The sequence below is a fragment of the Xenopus tropicalis genome, chromosome 5, assembly GCF_000004195.4.
Source record: "Xenopus tropicalis strain Nigerian chromosome 5, UCB_Xtro_10.0, whole genome shotgun sequence".
Lineage (NCBI taxonomy): Eukaryota > Metazoa > Chordata > Amphibia > Anura > Pipidae > Xenopus > Xenopus tropicalis.
Window position 1 is genome coordinate 76,559,090 of NC_030681.2, and position 19,256 is coordinate 76,578,345.

Sequence of the window (19,256 nt, forward strand, 5' to 3'; positions counted from 1 at the left end):
GCTGTTTAGTAATTTGGACCACAAAACCTTGGGTCTACTAAAAAACAATAAATAAACCTTGCAGAATTGTTTTGCCACTACTATAGATTTATGCAGAGAAAAGATTTTCTAGATTTATTAAGCACAACTTGGCATCTAAAAGCTGGCAATTTGATGTAGAAGTCAGTTAATTTTTATTAGCTATTTTTCAATTTGAGTATTCAAGATCAATGTTTAAATTTGATTAGATTTACTGAAAATTAGATTTACTGAAAATGTGATTTGTGCTTCTTGAGTAATTTTTTAATTTACATTCATTTCTTAGATATCAGAAGTTTTTATTTTGTATATTTATGTATATATATAAATATATATATGTATGCACACACATATGCTGTGCAGACGAATGCCGGGGTCACAGAGCAAGTATGTTTTATTTCCTATGCTGTGTAATTGAGCCCTAGAGATAAGTTACACTGTTTTCTTTTGCAGTTAAATTTAGATAAACTGGTCACTGCAAATCTAAGCCACACATGTTCCAGCTAGCAATATGGTGGTTTCCCATGCAGATCTTTAATGAAAATCAGCTGTCAGAGGCTAATAACTCAGCATATGGTCTACCAATAAAGTTTAGTTGTTTTTGTTACAAAATGTTTTGCTGAGTTGGTGGGTGTTTTACAATACTTCAAATCAAAAATAATTTTCAGTTTTACATTAAATATATAAACTGTTTAATTAGAATTGTACATCTAAATATGTTCTACAAAAATTACTTAAAAGCATTGGTTATGATGAGAATGTACATTTTTGGAATAGTTCTATTTTTTTCTGGTGAGTTGTAACACCAGAGAAGAGCACCTTCTTAATAGTATTAGGAACTATCTATACCAGTGCTGTCCAACTTCTGCGGTGCCGAGGGCCAGAATTTCTCTAGCATACATGATGGAGGGCCACTAATGGAAGCCAGTTTTGGCCACTCCCCTTTTTTGAACCACACCCACTTCAAACCACACCCATTTTATCACAATAGTGGTAGTGCAGCAAAAACCCAAATGCTTGGTCCTCACTGCGGGGATATCAACAGTTATTCATATATGAAAGAATTATATTATGTCATATTAAGACACGCCCTTAAATCCATATGCCTCCTCCTCCCCTGTGGATAGCACAGCAACCCCCAGCAACATAATTACACACCTTAGGGACCATTTATTGGCTGTTTCCAACTACTAACAAACTCCCAGAACAAAGCCCTGTGTATGCCATACTCTGCCTGCCCTATACTGCCTATGTGCCATACTATGCCTATCCTATGCTGCCTGTGTGTTCCATATCCTCCCTGCCCTATACTGCCTATGTGTCATACTTTGCCTACCCTATGCTGTCTGTGTGTGCCATATACACAGGCAGTATAGTCCAGGCACTACATACAATGTCTGAGGTGTGAACAGGGGAACAATGTGGATGATTACAGCCTGAATCTGAGGTGAGAACCATGCAGGGGGCCAGTTAATCTCAGTACTGATACTATTTAAAGGAACAGTAACACCAAAAAATGAAAGTGTATAAAAATAATTAATATATTATGTACTATTGCTCTGCACTGGTAAAAGTTGTGTGTTTCCTTCATAAACACTACTACAGTTTATATAAATACCCTGCTGTGTAGCCATGGGGGCAGCCATTTAAATTGAAAAAAGGAGAAAAGGCACAGGTTACTAAGCAGATAACAGATAAGTAGCATAGATTCCCATTGTATTCTACACAGTTTATCTGTTATCTTCTTATGTAACCTGTGCCTTTTCTCCTTTTTTCAATTTAAATGGCTGCCCCCCATGGCTACACAACAGCTATTTCTATTAACTACAGTAGTCTTTCTGAAGCAAACACACAACTTTTACCAGTGCAGGGCAACAGTACATTATATTTTAATTATTTTAAAACATTTTTATTTTTTTGTGTTACTGTTCCTTTAAAGCTTACACAAAGGTAAGCCATCAAAGCAGCCAGACAGGTGGGGGGCCATACAGAGGGGGGTCAGCCTGCGGGCCGCCAGTTGGACAGCACTGATCTATACCACTTACAGAATCAGGTATATCCCTAATCATTTTTACCCACTCAGACCCAAACACAACCTGTAACAGCTTTATCTGCATGGACTATTACCTGACCCAATACCCACTGCCCTTCATAAAACCAAAAGTGAAGTTATCATAAAACCAATTGTGGCATCATCCAAGTACTGGGGGTATGGGAGGAAGAGAGACAAGGATGCCTATTTATCTACTCAAAATTCTGACATGGTGACCCACACTCCAAACAAAAAAATAGCCATTGAGTTACTCTCCATATGGTATAATGTATGTTTTTTTGGGGGGGTTTTTTTTGCTGCTGGAATACCAAAGTTTTTTTCTTATTATACATATCCAGGGCCCGCATTTTCTTGCTTTGCTTCATGGTAATGTCCTGGACTTGTCTGATACAGAGGTTGAGTAACTGTTAATGCTTAATTTCATTATATACTAACATGGATTGGTAACATTTGCAATGAAAGTGGCAAATTTTGCCCATGTAACTGCAAAACCCCAGTAGTGTTTAATATAGCAAGCTTTCCAAAAATGAATTAAATGATTACATGCATTGTAGCAGCAATACAGTTTTTTGTTTTTATTAATTCTGACAAACACTTTAGACTGTACCGTTGCTTTTTTAATGATGTGCTGGCTTTTAGTAAAAAGGGAGTGTTAAATAAGATTTCCAGTGCTTAACTCAATGCACTGTAATCATCGTATGTTGGTTTGCCATTGACAGAGTTAAGCTTTCAGCGCCTGACTTTCTTGCTAAGTGTTAGTTACATGTACCCATAAACTGAGCTGCCTTAGAGATAAACCTCTCAGCAGTACATTCCAGAATTTCAGTTTCACATGCAGAATAATACAGGATCCAAATAAAACCTTTGTCTTACTATATATGGAAAAGTAGTGAAATGTATTTATAACACAGAGGCTGATTATGTGGTAACCGTTGGTACCACCACAAAAGCTGTATTTGAATTTTCATTTAGATCAAACACATTGATTTATCTGAAAGCTGATAAGATTAATTGTATGGGTAAATATTCTTAATTTCATGACTACATGTAATATGTCTACAGAAAACCTGGTAAATTCAGCAAATGTAGTTTATAGCAAACTTGTTTTCCTTGTAGTTAAACTCTCCATTACTCATGTGCTTTCAGATTTTATTGTACAGGATAGGGCACTTCACCTTGGGTTTTGTCACAAAAATTATTTCTAAAAGGAATATTAGTAAGCAAACCACAGTCAAATCTAGTGCCCCTAGATTGAAGTAGATACCATAGAATGTGGCCAAAGAGCAAGACGGATAAATGACAAAGACCTAATATACAGCACAAGCAAAAAGCAAAGAGTAGTCAGAAAATAAACACCATCCAAAAGTAAAAAATCAGTTATTTGGCCTAGAATAGTCTAGTAAGAGAGAGACCTTCAGTAAGACTTTGAATGCTGGAAATGGCTGCTTTTGGCAGCCACTTGTGCTTCATCACGGTGTGCCAAGCCATAAATCATCCATTAATAACTCATGTGCAAGCTAGGATACCTCATATTTACAGTCAATCATTAATAACCCATGTACTAGCCAGGATACCTCATATTTACCACAACTGCATTCTGGCTATAAGCATCAGATTTGTGCAAGATCTCTAAAATGCAAGTTTCAGGGGAACACATGAAGGTGGCAGCACACTTCTCTTCAGATAAGCATAACATAATTGTGAAATGATTTTGCTATATACGGTAGCTTTTCAATGATTGTGTGGCAAATGATGAGTGGGATAAAAGATACAGGTAGGACATAAAAGACAACATGCTGTATCCACCTCACTGCAAAAAGACTAGATTCTGTGCTTCTGGTTACCCAAGGCATCATGTTTATTTTGCATATCATTCAGTTATGAATTATATGTAAGAATTATGATGGCATACATACTGAGCTGCCTTGGACATAAACCTCTCAGCAACACATTTAGGAATTTCAGTGTCACATACAGAAGGGGATCCAAATCATTATACATTAAGATTTATAAAAATGCCACTCTGAAACTAAAATGTGATGGAGTTAAAAATGCTAAGGAGTTCTATAATATAAGCTCTAGGTGAAGGATGTACTAAGTGCTATAGGGGTTATGGTGGAAATAAAGGTCTGATAGGAATTGTCATTAGCTGGGGCATTTTGGGGGACTCTCGCGTGCCAGAGCAGACCAGTTCATCTCATGAAAGCTCTATGTTACAAATCAAAACAGTATTGTAATAGGTTTAATGATATCAATTATAACAATAGCTGTAATTGTACATTGCCCTTACCTACTCTTGGCAAGCACAAGTTAGTTTCCAGACATTATGCAATGAGTGCAGGCCCTCTCAGTATATTTAAGGAAATGGGAATCTACTTATCACTAAACATTGACTGTTAGAAGCCAGAGATTTCTAATAACAACAATTGTAGTCTCATGGCCACAGTGAATAAATAACAGTAGTCATTTCCCAGTACTAGAAGGCAAATTATTATAGGTTTGGCATTTTTATCTGGAATGCTTGGGACCTGGGGTTCTCCAAATAAGTGTTTTTTAGTCATTTGGATCACCATACTTTAATTCTGCTTAAAACATTAAAACAAGAAACCCAATACGATTGTCCACTAGTACTGCCACCAATACGGACTTATTTTACTTTAGTTACAGTCAAGTAGAAGGTACTGCTTTATTATTACAGAGTAAAAAACAAACTATTAGATTTATTCGCTTAAAATTGAGTTGGCTTTTAATAATAAAGAGATTTCTGGATTACAGAATTTTATAGAAGAGGTCCTATACCTGATTCTTGGTAGCAAACAGTCACCAGATCTAAAGTGGGATCATTACTGGATTAGAAAAAGGGATCTGAGCTTTTAAAGTGCACAAAACAATGCATTTTATAGGCATTATAGGCTTTTGTGCCACTGTATATATTGTATAATGCTTGTTAGTGGGATTATGGGGGACTGTGGATTATGTGATGCTTTATGTGCTGCAAGTTTTTTACACCTATAATAAAGCATTTTCAATATGCTAGCTGCAAGTTACCGCAAAATATTTGTGCAAACAGTAGAATTATACTGTGAATTCCCATGTTTATTCACACAGATTTACCCAACTCACCTGTAATTTGCACCCAAATTAAAGTTGGTTAAAGAGCTGGGTGCACAACACTGCGCATAATGAGAGCAGGCACTTTCAGTGTGGAATTTTTCAAATCTGCAAGCATTTTTTACCAGCACTGCTCCTGATAATAGTAAATTAGGCTAATACCACCATTATATGTTTAAAAAGGCTAGCAGGGTTAACAAAAATTAAATTCCAGGTTGGCATTAGGTCTTTTGGGGTGCCCAGAATTCTGCCACGTGTTATTTCTTCAAGTTAACAACTTGGCTACAGTCAAAGTAAAAGTCCATAACATCAATTTAAAAATCCATAGCATCAAAGCAGAAGTCTAGAACATCAAAGTTCAAGTCCATAGCATCAAAGTAAAAGCCCATATCAAGGCCCCAACTATCATAAATGGAGTTCCATGACCTGTATAAAACATTGGGTCAAGGGTCATGGAACCAGTGGAGTGTTTGGCCCATGAGCCGCCCGTGGCTGCTCTTCAGGTGCTGACCCCGCACTTACCTTTACAGTTTCAAAATCAGAAATTTGGGTCTTAAAGTTACCAGGAGCGGATTTTTGCCTGAGGCGAGTTTCTTAATTTGCCTCATGGTAGCAGCGCCCCTGCATGGAACTTTTCGGCAACTTATAATATTCTAATATTGTACAAAAGGGGGGCATTATTTACTATATATCTTTAACCATCCATGCTATTCATTACATAATATCACACATAAAAATCTTATAAATATCTTATCTGCAGGTGTTCTATTTTTAAGCATAAATACCCTCCCAGACCTACTCTAGACTTTGCCAAAGGCTTTCTTACGTCATTTGCCATATGCCATATGTCTACCCATAGACATATTAATATGACATTATCATTTAGTACAGTTCTGCCCATGCAGTATACACAGTATATACTGTATATATATATATATTCCAGTTTGGCAATATTCTTTAATAGGTCACTTAACATAATATAAACTGTTGGTTAAGTATTTATTCTGGGGGTAAATTTTCCTTTAAAGGACAAGGAATGTCAAATTCATGCTAAACTATTTCAACTGTAATTTCCTTATACTGCACATGTGCACAATCCCAGAAAACAACAAGGTATGGCACCTAGAAGAATATTGCTGGGGCTGGTGCATTTCTCAATGAAGACAAACTCCATCCTAGGATACAGTTTTAAAGATTCTATTTATGTATATATATGGAAATTGGTAGAATATGCATTTAATCATAATTTGCTACGTTTTGTTCTAGTATTGGCTACATATACAGGTCCTTTTCAAAAAATTAGCATATTGTGATAAAGTTCATTATTTTCTGTAATGTACTGATAAACATTAGACTTTCATATATTTTAGATTCATTACACACAACTGAAGTAGTTCAAGCCTTTTCTTGTTTTAATATTGATGATTGTGGCATACAGCTCATGAAAACCCAAAATTCCTATCTCAAAAAATTAGCATATTTCATCCGACCAATAAAAGAAAAGTGTTTTTAATACAAAAAAAGTCAACCTTCAAATAATTATGTTCAGTTATGCACTCAATACTTGGTCGGGAATCCTTTTGCAGAAATGACTGCTTCAATGTGGCGTGGCATGGAGGCAATCAGCCTGTGGCACTGCTCAGGTGTTATGGAGGCCCAGGATGCTTCAATAGCGGCCTTAAGCTCATCCAGAGTGTTGGGTCTTGTGTCTCTCAACTTTCTCTTCACAATATCCCACAGATTCTCTATGGGGTTCAGGTCAGGAGAGTTGGCAGGCCAATTGAGCACAGTAATACCATGGTCAGTAAACCATTTACCAGTGGTTTTGGCACTGTGAGCAGGTGCCAGGTCGTGCTGAAAAATGAAATCTTCATCTCCATAAAGCTTTTCAGCAGATGGAAGCATGAAGTGCTCCAAAATCTCCTGATAGCTAGCTGCATTGACCCTGCCCTTGATAAAACACAGTGGACCAACACCAGCAGCTGACATGGCACCCCAGACCATCACTGACTGTGGGTACTTGACACTGGACTTCAGGCATTTTGGCATTTCCCTCTCCCCAGTCTTCCTCCAGACTCTGGCTCCTTGATTTCCGAATGACATACTTTGGACCACTGAGCAACAGTCCAGTGTTGCTTCTCTGTAGCCCAGGTCAGGCGCTTCTGCCGCTGTTTCTGGTTCAAAAGTGGCTTGACCTGGGGAATGCGGCACCTGTAGCCCATTTCCTGCACACGCCTGTACACGGTGGCTCTGGATGTTTCTACTCCAGACTCAGTCCACTGCTTCCGCAGGTCCCCCAAGGTCAGGAATCGGTCCTTCTCCACAATCTTCCTCAGGGCCCAGTCACCTCTTCTCGTTGTGCAGCGTTTTCTGCCACACTTTTTCCTTCCCACAGACTTCCCACTGAGGTGCCTTGATACAGCACTCTGGGAACAGCCTATTTGTTCAGAAATTTCTTTTTGTGTCTTACCCTCTTGCTTGAGGGTGTCAATGATGGCCTTCTGGACAGCAGTCAGGTCGGCAGTCTTACCCATGATTGCGGTTTTGAGTAATGAACCAGGCTGGGAGTTTTTAAAAGCCTCAGGAATCTTTTGCAGGTTTTTAGAGTTAATTTGTTGATTCAGATGATTAGGTTAATAGCTCGTTTAGAGAACCTTTTCATGATATGCTAATTTTTTGAGATAGGAATTTTGGGTTTTCATGAGCTGTATGCCACAATCATCAATATTAAAACAAGAAAAGGCTTGAACTACTTCAGTTGTGTGTAATGAATCTAAAATATATGAAAGTCTAATGTTTATCAGTACATTACAGAAAATAATGAACTTTATCACAATATGCTAATTTTTTGAAAAGGACCTGTATATACTTGCTCCTCATGCTTTTTAAATGTTTTATTTATTTATTTTTTGCTTTTCAGAGATGCCATATGGGATTTTATTATTCAGTGTCTGGAGAATGTTTACCCTGTAATTGCAATGGAAATGCACAGAAGTGCTTGGATGGATCTGGAGAATGTTTGGTAAGCTCATGTTATATTTCAGATTTTTTTGTTTTAAGGGATATGATTTTAAAACCTGTAAAATAAAAATGAACAATTACTCTTCCTAGCTTCTTCCCTCTTCACTGAAATTCTCAGTAAACAGTTAAAAGAGAAAGAGGGGAACACAGACCTGTTTTAAAGCAAACATCTTATTGGTTGCTATGGGTACCAGCACTGGGGCAATCTTAGTGACTTTTATTACAAAAGGAATTAGTTTAGTGGGAGTTAAAGGAAAACTATACCCCCAGATACCAACTACACCAACAGATAGTTTATATTATGTTAAGTGACCTATTAAAGAATGTCGCCAAACTGGAATATATATATATATATACAAAAAAGACCAGCAACACTGGGATTTCTGTGCAAATCAAAAAAGTATTTAAAAGTATTTTTAAAGTATTTAAATGTGCATATACAGCCAATGTGACGTTTCGGTCCTCCCTGGGACCTCCCAAGGCAACCACACCCTACACCTTAACAAGTATATATAGCCAGTGATAACCATTAATTAGGAACATGACATCACCAAATGCAAAGTGCAAAGAAAAGTGACTAGTGCAAATTGACTAACTTTTGTTTAAAAATACAATAAGAGCCAGCAATCTGGCAAAGTGATTAAAATACCATGTAAGCCCATACAGTCATTTCAGTTTCACATATATCAATACTATAACAAAAGTGCACAGTGCAAAGGTTAAAACATGATAAAAATGTTTTTAAACCACAAAATGGATAATTACATGTTTCATACCAATATCCTAGCTTCTCTAGCTCAATATATGAGGGTCCCCATTTTTCTATCTAAAACTCAGCTATTCATTCATTTTTACTCACAACTTGATGATTATAGAAACTGCGTCGATACTTACCACACTGTACCATGTACCTATTAGTGTATTCATAATCAAATATAAAAAACATGAGCAAAATAGCATAATATATAGAAAAATGCATTAACAGTTCCTCACAGTCTGTGTACTGTACCCCTTAACCAATAGGTAAAACACAGTTCAATTGCATAGTAGTTACATAGTTACATAGTTACATAGGGTTGAAAAAAGACCAGTGTCCATCAAGTTCAACCCATCCAAGTAAACCCAGCACACCTAACCCACACCTACCAATCTATACAGTCACATACATAAACTATAATTACAACCACTAATACTAACTGTAGATATTACTATCACAATAGCCTTGGATATTCTGATTGTTCAAGAACTCATCCAGGCCCCTCTTAAAGGCATTAACAGAATCTGCCATTATCACATCTCTAGGAAGGGCATTCCACAACCTCACAACCTCCACCACCTACGCTGCTTCAAATGGAAGCTCCGTTCCTCTAATCTAAAGGGGTGACCTCTGGTGTGTTGATTGTTTTTATGGGAAAAAAGAACATCCCCCATCTGCCTATAATCCCCTCTAATGTACTTGTACAGAGTAATCATGTCCCCTCGCAAGCGCCTCTTTTCCAGAGAAAACAACCTCAACCTCGACAGTCTCACCTCATAGTTTAAATCTTCCATCCCCTTTACCAGTTTAGTTGCACGTCTCTGCACTCTCTCCAGCTCATTAATATCCTTCTTAAGGACTGGAGCCCAAAACTGCACTGCATACTCAAGGTGAGGCCTTACCAGGGACCTATAAAGGGGCAAAATTATGTTTTCATCCCTTGAGTATACAAGACAGCACTTTATTTGCTTTAGTAACCACAGAATGACACTGCCTGGAATTAGACAACTTGTTATCAACAAAAACCCCTAGATCCTTCTCCATTAAGGATACCCCCAACACACTACCATTCAGTAGATAGTTCGCGTTTATATTATTTCTACCAAAATGCATAACTTTGCACTTATCAACATTGAACCTCATTTTCCAGTTTGCTGCCCAGTTTTCCAATTTTGTGAAATCTCTCTGCAAAGCGGCAGCATCCTGCATGGAACTTATAGTTTTGCACAATTTTGTGTCATCAGCAAAAATAGAAACAGTACTCTCTATGCCCCCCTCCAGGTCATTAATAAACAAGTTAAAAAGCAAAGGACCAAGGACTGACCCCTGCGGTACTCCACTAACCACACTGGTCCAATTTGAAAATGTTCCATTTACCAGCACTCTTTGTACTCTATCCTTCAGCCAGTTCTCTATCCAATTACATATTATGTTCTAGGCCAATATTCCTTAATTTGATCATTAACTTTTTGTGAGGTACTGTATCAAACGCTTTAGCAAAGTCCAAGTAGATGACATCAACTGCCATTCCAGCATCGAGGTTCCTACTCACCTCCTCATAAAAGGCGACTAAATTAGTCATTCAATTCAAGTACCCTATCCCTTATTACCCCTTCCAAAAGTTTTCCTACTACTGATGTCAGACTAACAGGCCTATATGCAGCATTTAGACCCCGTGGGGCCACACAATGTAATTTGAATATCCAAAGGGCCTCTCTTTGCAACAACATACGATCAATATTTCCACCTCTGGAGAGGTCAGGGATGCAGTCAATGGGCATACACTTAAAGGAGGATGCTGGATGTTTGGCCTGTAGCCAATGCTGTGCCACAGGCTGCTTAGAGATATCCTGCTTCACATTTTGTTTAGGTTTGGGATCCAAAGCAGCCCGTATTGTTGCACGGTGCATGCTCACACTTTCCTGTAATTGTCTATTTGTTTTGCCACAAGGGAACTTAATTATGTAGACCACATTATGGGATGTGCAGGTAAGTCTGTGTTTTATGGTATAGGCTCTTCCACTATGCGGATGAAAGAATGTATCACCTGTGATTAGGGTGTTACACATCACACAATTACCACATTTAAAAGATCCCTTTTTCTGTATTTCCCGTTGTAGATTAGTATACTTGCTCACCAGGTCTGTAGGGGATAGCAATTCTTTAAGGTTTTTGTCCCTTTTATGTCCAAACTGAATTCTACCTGTATTAATTGCAGTTAATTCCATGTCTGTTTTGACAATAGGCCAATGCTGTAACACAGAAGCTTTAAAGGGGAAGGAAAGGCTAAGTCACTTGGGGGTGCCAAAATGTTAGGCACCCCCAAGTGACTTAGATCGCTTACCTTGAACCTTGGCTGGTGCCCCTGTTAGGAGAAAAAAGCACCAGCCCAGGGTACCTGTAGGAAGCGCTTCCTCCTTCCTTTCTCTTCTGCCGGCGAAATCCGTCGGCCGGCACATGCGCAGTAGAGTGAAAAGACGACTTTAATGTTTAAGTTCGGCTTTTCACTCTACTGCGCATGCGCGCGCAAGCGAAAAGGAAGGAGGAAGTGCTTGCTGCTACCCCGGGCTGGTGCTGTTCTCTCCGTACAGGGGCACCAGCCCAGGGTAAAAGGTAAGCGATCTAAGTCACTTGGGGGTGCCTAACATTTTGGCACCCCCAAGTGACTTAGCCTTTCCTTCTCCTTTAATCAATGGAGTTCGAGCATCATACGTGGTGGTATAATATAATACATTTTCCTTATTTCCACCACTCCCTTTTTCACATGCATTACCTTTTAGTAAATCAGCCCGATCAAAAGACAATGTGCCCAGTGCTTAGTTTCATTTATCAGTTTCCTCAGGTAACCCCTTTCTAAGAACTGTGACACCATTTTGTTCACAGCCTCAGTCCTCTTCTGCTCATCACTTGTAACCCTCACTGCCCTCAGCATTTGGGACCTAGGAAGGGAGTTCAAAAGATGCTTTGGGTGGCTACTTGTGTAGTGGAGTAAGGTATTCTGTGGGCTTATGATATATCTTTGTTTGCAATCTGTTGCCCATTAGGTCGTTATAAACCATTACATCCAAAAATTGAATAGTCATATGATTATAATGCAGTTTAAACCATATAGGTGGCGGTACCCTAGTCAAATCCTCAGCGAAGCTTAATATTTCCTCCACAGGCCTATACCACAGAAAAAACAAATTGTCAATATAGCGTCCATAATAGCCACCATGCTTACAAAAATGGTGGTGACCCAAAATATACTGGGTTTCATATTGATGCATAAATGTATTAGCATATGAAGAGGCCACATTTGAACCCATAGCGGTCCCTGTAAGTTGCAGGTAAAATGTATTCTCAAACTTGAAATAATTCTTATATAGTATAAACTCCAGCAAGGTTAGAATAAATTATTGACAATTGTGTCAATAACTCCATTTTATAATACTGGTAATCCAAAACCACTACAGCTCCACCCTTATCTGCTGGCTTAATTATAATGTCCAATCTCTTCTGTAACACTTTCAATACAGCCTGTTCCTCCCTAGTGAGATTACCTCAATGTTCCATCAATCTGGGGAGGTGGGTAACGGACTAATTTAGCATCCTAGAAAATGTACGCAGTGATGTGCTAGGATCAAAGTCACTTTTAGTTTTTAAAAATACTTGTGCGTCCACTTCTATTGGGTGTTTCGGTACTGAGTGTTTAAAATGTTCCTTAAGTCGCAGGTTATGCGTAAACTTGTAGTTATCCTCTACATTCCATTGCTGAGGGTAGAAACTTTTTTCTCACCTGTATTTAGCTGGTGTTTGGAGAAATTCATTATCTTCTCCGTGCCGGTCTCATTTTCCAACGTGAAGGTCTCCCCCTCGGTCGTCCTCTTGCGGTGTGTCCAACCTCCGCGTCTGTGCCTGGCCCCCCGCTTGCCTCTGGGGGCAGATCCACTTCTAAAAAATTGCTCTGCCATGTGCGCTGTGCGTCATTCCAGCCTGCTCCTCCTCGGAGTCACCGCTACTCGAATATCCCAATGGACGTGTCATCATCCTGCGCCTTGGTCCTCCCGCATGTCCTCCATGTCGCCAGCGATAAACCCTGTAATCTTGCTCTACACGGAGGAATTTAGATCTCTTAAAGGCAAGTATGTCATTCTTATATCGTGTCACCTTATCCTGCAACTTCTTTACCCAATTTATTCCGGATAAGGGGTCTTTCTGTAATTTGGATCTCCATACCTTAAGTCTACTAAAAAATCAATAAAACATTAATTAAACCCAATAGGATTGTTTCGCATTCAATAAGGATTAATTATATCATAATTGGGATCAATTACAGTAAGTTACGACAGTACAGTAAGTTACAAGTACTGTTTTATTACTACAGAAACTCAGAAAAGTCCAGTTGTTTTAACTTAATTCTACTAGACACTGTAAGGGATATATGATTTCTCCAAATTAAATTCTTTGAAGATGAATAAAGCCTGACTTCATAAGTGCATGATAAGCAGCAGTGATTTTTTTTATTTTTTGCCTATTTCTGCCTATTAATAAAGCTAAATTAAAGTATTAGACCATTGATGTAGATGGCTTTTTAATTCACATTACTGCATGTTTACATAAGTGTCAGATGCCTGTGGTGATGGAATTTATTGCTCAGAGTCAAGGCCTAGTAGTTAAACAACCCCTAATTTGTGCAGTTGGAAATCTGAAACTGTAAACTAAACACAGGAGCTGAGAATCTGCACTAAAAATGTTATTACCGAATATGTTTCATCTTCAGCATTAAGTTAAAGGAAAAGTAGTAAAAACTCTAGAATTGGCTTTATGGGAATGGTTCAAATAGAGCAGATCTAGTAAAATATACTAAAGGAAATGCATAAACACTTTCCACGTAGCCCTGACACATGCAATGAAAAGAAACATTAAAATTCAAATTGTTACTGGTTATACTTTGTGTTAATACACACAAACCCATGCACGTACACAAAAATAAAATATACATGTACAGTGGTGCTTTGTTGAAAAACATGCCCCATATTTTTTTTTTTTTTACTTCACAGACACTGGGCACTCCATTCACAATCAATCTATTTTATCGTTCTATAAAATTACATCAACGTTTCGGTCCTGGTCTAGGACCTTAATAAAGATATTATACACATATATATATATTGTGTATAACATCTTAATTAAGGTCCTAGACCGAAACGTCGATGTAATTTTATGGAACCATAAACTGGATTGATTGTGAACGGAGTGCGCAGTGTCTCTGCAGTAAAATGTCTAATACAACTACATGCAGCACCTGATTATGAATATGTATATAGTTTCTTAAGTGAGTGCGGACTTCTTTGGTACATAGTATATATATATATATATATACAGTATATATATATATATTAAAAGTCCAGGAATGGTGCACACAGAAAACTTCAGGTACTGCCTGGGTGCATGGTTAACATAACATAATTACCGGTAGTAAGCCCAAACAAACCGCACTCACAAGTCCTGTGAGTGCGGTTTGTTTGGGCTTACTATATATATATATATATATTACATTACATTAACATTTATTTATAAAGCGCCAACATATTCCGCAGCGCTGTACAATAAGTGGGTTACATACATTGGACATACAGAGTAACATATAAGGCAATCAATTACCGATACAAGAGGTGAAGAGGGCCCTGCCCAAAAGAGCTTACAATCTACAAATATATATATAGCAACACAGAATGCTCTGTATAGCAGTGCAGCATTCATATGTCATAGAAGGCAGAGTGCAAAGTACAGAAAAACAATCTGCCAGGTTTTTGCTCTTGACTGCTGAATTCCACACTTGATAAACTGTTTAGATTTCTGTTCTCACTTTAGGAGCAGAGGGAACTGTAGACACCCCCATGAGTGTAGCCCTGCTGTGTTTTATATCAATAGATGTGCAAGTTAAGCTATGCAAGGGCACAGGCCGCAAAGGGCCCTGCATTTACCATCTGAATTATATTAATAAAGTAATTATTACCAATATATTATGTATGATCAAATTGATCATTGAAACGTTATAAAAACCATTTATCATTTATTTTTATTTAATATTAATTATCAAGTTAGGTGGTGAAAATAATTGAAATCAATTTGGCAAGGCAGTAACTTTGTTGTAAGACTTAGCAAATATTGCAAAACAGGTCACATGGTGTGTATACAATATTCAAAAACAAATTTGTTATGCCAAAATAATCCACAACTAGGAAAGTCACAGTTTGCAGTTTTGTATAGGTATGGAACATATTGCTCAGGACCAGGAGTTTTCCTGTTAAGGTTCTTTCCATAATTTGGATCACCATTTAAACATTAAATAAACCCAACAGGATTTTTTTGCCTCTGGTAAGGTTTAATTATAATTTAGTTGGGATCACATAAAGGGTATTGTTTTATTATTACAAGGAAAAAGGGAATTCATTTCTTAAATTATAATTATTTGGTTTAAAATGGAGTCTATGGTAGATGGCCTTCCCATAATTCTGAGCTTTTTGGATAATGGAATTTCCAAATAACAGATCCCGTACTTGAACTAATTTCTGGGCAAGGTTTTTTGTAAACAGACATTTTATATAGTGCTGACACTCTGCAGCACTTTATAGTAATTATACCTCATTCATTCGTAATAAGTTAGTTTGAATATATCAGTCCCTGCCCCAGTGCATCTAACTGTCAACCTTTCTACAAAGTTTATATAAACCATATTTTTTTTTTGCACCCACAGCATGATTTAATTTATATGTCTTTTTGTGTGGTGGTATCTATACAGATTTTCTAACCACAAGTTATTGGCGCCTTGCTTCATACTGGTGGTTTCTCAGTGGAAGTTGCGGGTTGCATTATGTGTGTGTTAACAGCTGGAAATATCAAACAAAGCTCTTTTTCAGAAATCCATAGGCACAGAGTAACCCGTCAGTTATATGGAAATGCTTGGGATCTGGGGGTTTTCAAATCTTTCTGTAATTTGGATCACCATACCTTAAATCTGCTAAAAAATTTTAAACATTAAGTAAAGACAGTAGTATAGTAGTATTGTTTTGACACCAATATGAATTCATACAGCTTAGTCACCATCAAGTATGACGTATTTACAAAAAGGAAATCATTTTTTTTTTGCTTAAAAAGGACTCTGTGGGAGATGCGCTTCTGGCAATTTGGAGCTTTCTGGATAATGGGTTTCCAAATAAGGGATCTCATACCTGTAATTTCCAAATAGTACATATAGTCAGTGTCGGACAGTGGAAGGAGCACCCAACCGGAAAATCTGATCAGAGGGCCCACCATTCAGGCCTCACCCCCCACAAATAAGGGCCCACCACCCCCATAAATACCGGCACCTGCAGTCATGTAATGCATGCCCCCTAGTGCTCCATCACACAGCTTGCCGGTGTGCTTGGCGAAGTTGGGCCCAACAGGATCAGGGCCCACAGGGTGTTTTCCCTTACACAGGCAGGCCAGTTCAACCCTGCATATAAGTTGCTAATATGATTTATATGAGCAGTATTAGTTCTGATCTTATTTTTAGAAGTTTTGCATGATGGTGAGTGCTCTAAATAGGTATTTTGTTTGTTCATTAAAATTTATCTGATACAGTTTGTTCTGTTGCAGGACTGTTGAAAAGCATACATAGTATATTTTCCAAACAAACGTATTTTACTCTGTAATAAGTCATCCAGTATTAAAATATTCCTTCAGCACATGGGCATATTAAAGCAACAGTAACACAAAAAAATGAAAGTGTCAAAGTAATTAAAATGTAATGTACTTTTGCCATGCACTGGTAAAAGTTGTGTTTTTGCTTCAGAAACACTTCTATAGTTTATTTAAAGCAAGCTGCTCTATAGCCATGGAGGTACCTATTCAAATTAAAATAGAGCTAAATGGTGCAGGTTACACAGCAAATAAAACTGTAAAACACCATTGTATTCTAGAGAACTTATTTGTTATCTGCTGTGTAACCTGAACGTTTTCTTCTTTTTTCCAGCTTGAATGGCTGCCCCTGTGGCTACACATCACTTCAAATAAACTATAATAGTCTTTCTGGCATAGTCATTTATGGCATTTTTGTGAAGTAGTATACTGTTCACTACAAATTGTCATGTTCATAGCATCCTTTGCCAAACTGGCACCAGGCAAAGAGAAAAGTCATTTCTCACTTACTTTAACAGTCAATGTAATCTTTGTGACTTCCTAAATGGAGCAAATTACTCGCAATGGGTACTGCCGAAGTCCAGTATTTAAATTAAAAATCCCAATTTATGTTTGAATTGGTCCATTACTTACTTCACAGTCTTTATGGAATATTCGTACTATTTTGAGATTGGATGGGCTTATTTTTCTTATGAATGATAATCTTCTAAAAATGTATTTGGGAGTAAATTTGGAGAGGAAAAAATGTAGTTCATTGTTTTAAAGCAATAAGATACATGTTTTTCTAAAGGCAAGTGCAAAATTAATTGTTTTGTTGTTGTATTTTTTCCATAGGACTGCCAAAGGAATACAACAGGCAAACAATGTGATAGATGTCCTCCAGGTTATCTTGGAAATGTGGTCCGAGGAGTACCCAAATCTTGCCTGCCATGTCCTTGCCCTTTACCATTTAGCCCTAACAAGTATGTGTTAATCAAAATCTTTTTTGATGTTAATTATGTTCATGTTTCTAGTAAATGCTGTTTGACATGAAACATACAATATGATTCACGGGTTACATTGAACATTTTTTTTTAATTAACAGGTTATATTTTTAATTAGCATGTCACATGTTTTATTCATGAGGTTAATGCTGTGTAACATATCTTTTAAAGCACATCCTGTGTTCATTTACATGACCAAAAGTCTACTCACAGATAGCTATTTCAGTTTTTTGGTTTAAATCATGAGGTTTAAAACCTCAAGCAATGAATGAAATTTAATCTCAAAAGGTATATATTTCGGTCTGCTTCGCTATTATGATTACAATACTTGCTACATGTGCAGTATGCATGATTATTACATTTTAACTCAGCATGTGTATCTGTTTCAGGCTATTGCAAAAACTGTGCTAGTTATAAAAATACTTGCTCAATTTCAAATTTGTACGTATTTAAAATATCATTTGCTTTGATTGTTTTTGCTGTTGAGATGACTGAGAGTTTATTTTTTCCTCTTGGGGGAAGTAGAATGAAGTAGAATACATGATCTCATCCCTGCTGTGATGGGAACATTTATTTTTGTGTAGTTCCCATGAACGGAATTCTTATTAGCTTGTAGTATGAAGAGACAGATGCAGCAATCTCTCCTGATTATAGCAGATGTCCTTTCTCATTATACAATGCCAGAAGTTACTGATCCTTGATTACCATAACCCAGTGCAGAAATGTTATGACTCTTAACATTGATATAAAGATGTGAACCCATGGCTGATAAAGAGAATTTTACAGATCTTAATTATTTGGGGAGACATTTTCTGTAACATTTACAGGAGTCCCAGAAGGAATAAAATGCCACAGAGGATGAATAGAATGTACAGTTCTGAGTGGAACTGTAAATGTGTTAGCAGCAGGAAATATAAGTAAGAGGAAGCTAGAAAAAGAAGACAATAGAAGGGAAGCATAGCCCTTAACTATTTACTTTTTATATGGATATTGTTCTAGTAATTCAAGTTTACATAAACGATGACCAGTCCATAATAGCAAAACTGTGTACATCAGCTGCATTAAATGAATTCCACCAACAATATGAGTGGCACCCATTCTTCCTCTTAATTGTTTCACACTTGTAACCTCAGGCATGCAGCAGGGTGGCCACCTGGTCGGCAAATAGGAAACCGGATGTCAATGTTGTTCATAGGAAAGAAAGAGAACAGAGATAGGAAAGCTAATAATTTTTCTGAAAAAGTGGTAACCCTACCATGGTGATTGTAAATCCTAGATTATCATGGCCTTTGAGACATGATGTTGTGCACTCCTGGAAAAAAAACATATGCTGCTGTGAGGCAGTTTTGGATATTTTCTTCCAACAGAAATACAAACTCTTCTAGGCAACCACTAGAATGTTTATCAAACATCAACCCCAAAAGATACACAAGTAAATAACAGATGAGTAGATGAAATTGGCTATACATACTATACCCCAACCCCAAAACCCCAAAAGATACACAAGTAAATAACAGATGAGTAGATGAAATTGGCTATACATACTATACCTATGTATAGCCAATTTCATCTACTCATCTGTTATTTACTTGTGTATCTTTTGGGGTTGATGTTTTGATAAACATTCTAGTGGACTTACTTTTTA

General features: G+C 37.4%; 1 protein-coding gene across 2 annotated transcripts in view; it reads left to right on the forward strand.

The window, feature by feature from the left end:
* lama4 (laminin subunit alpha 4) overlaps positions 1-19,256 on the forward strand; it is an 89,111-nt gene that overhangs the window by 10,043 nt on the left and 59,812 nt on the right. For both annotated transcript variants that reach the window (XM_002936937.5, XM_031902347.1), the window contains exons 2-3: positions 8,103-8,204; positions 17,463-17,590. In XM_002936937.5, coding sequence (XP_002936983.2) covers positions 8,103-8,204; positions 17,463-17,590 — 230 coding nt within the window. The remainder of the gene's footprint in view (positions 1-8,102; positions 8,205-17,462; positions 17,591-19,256) is intronic.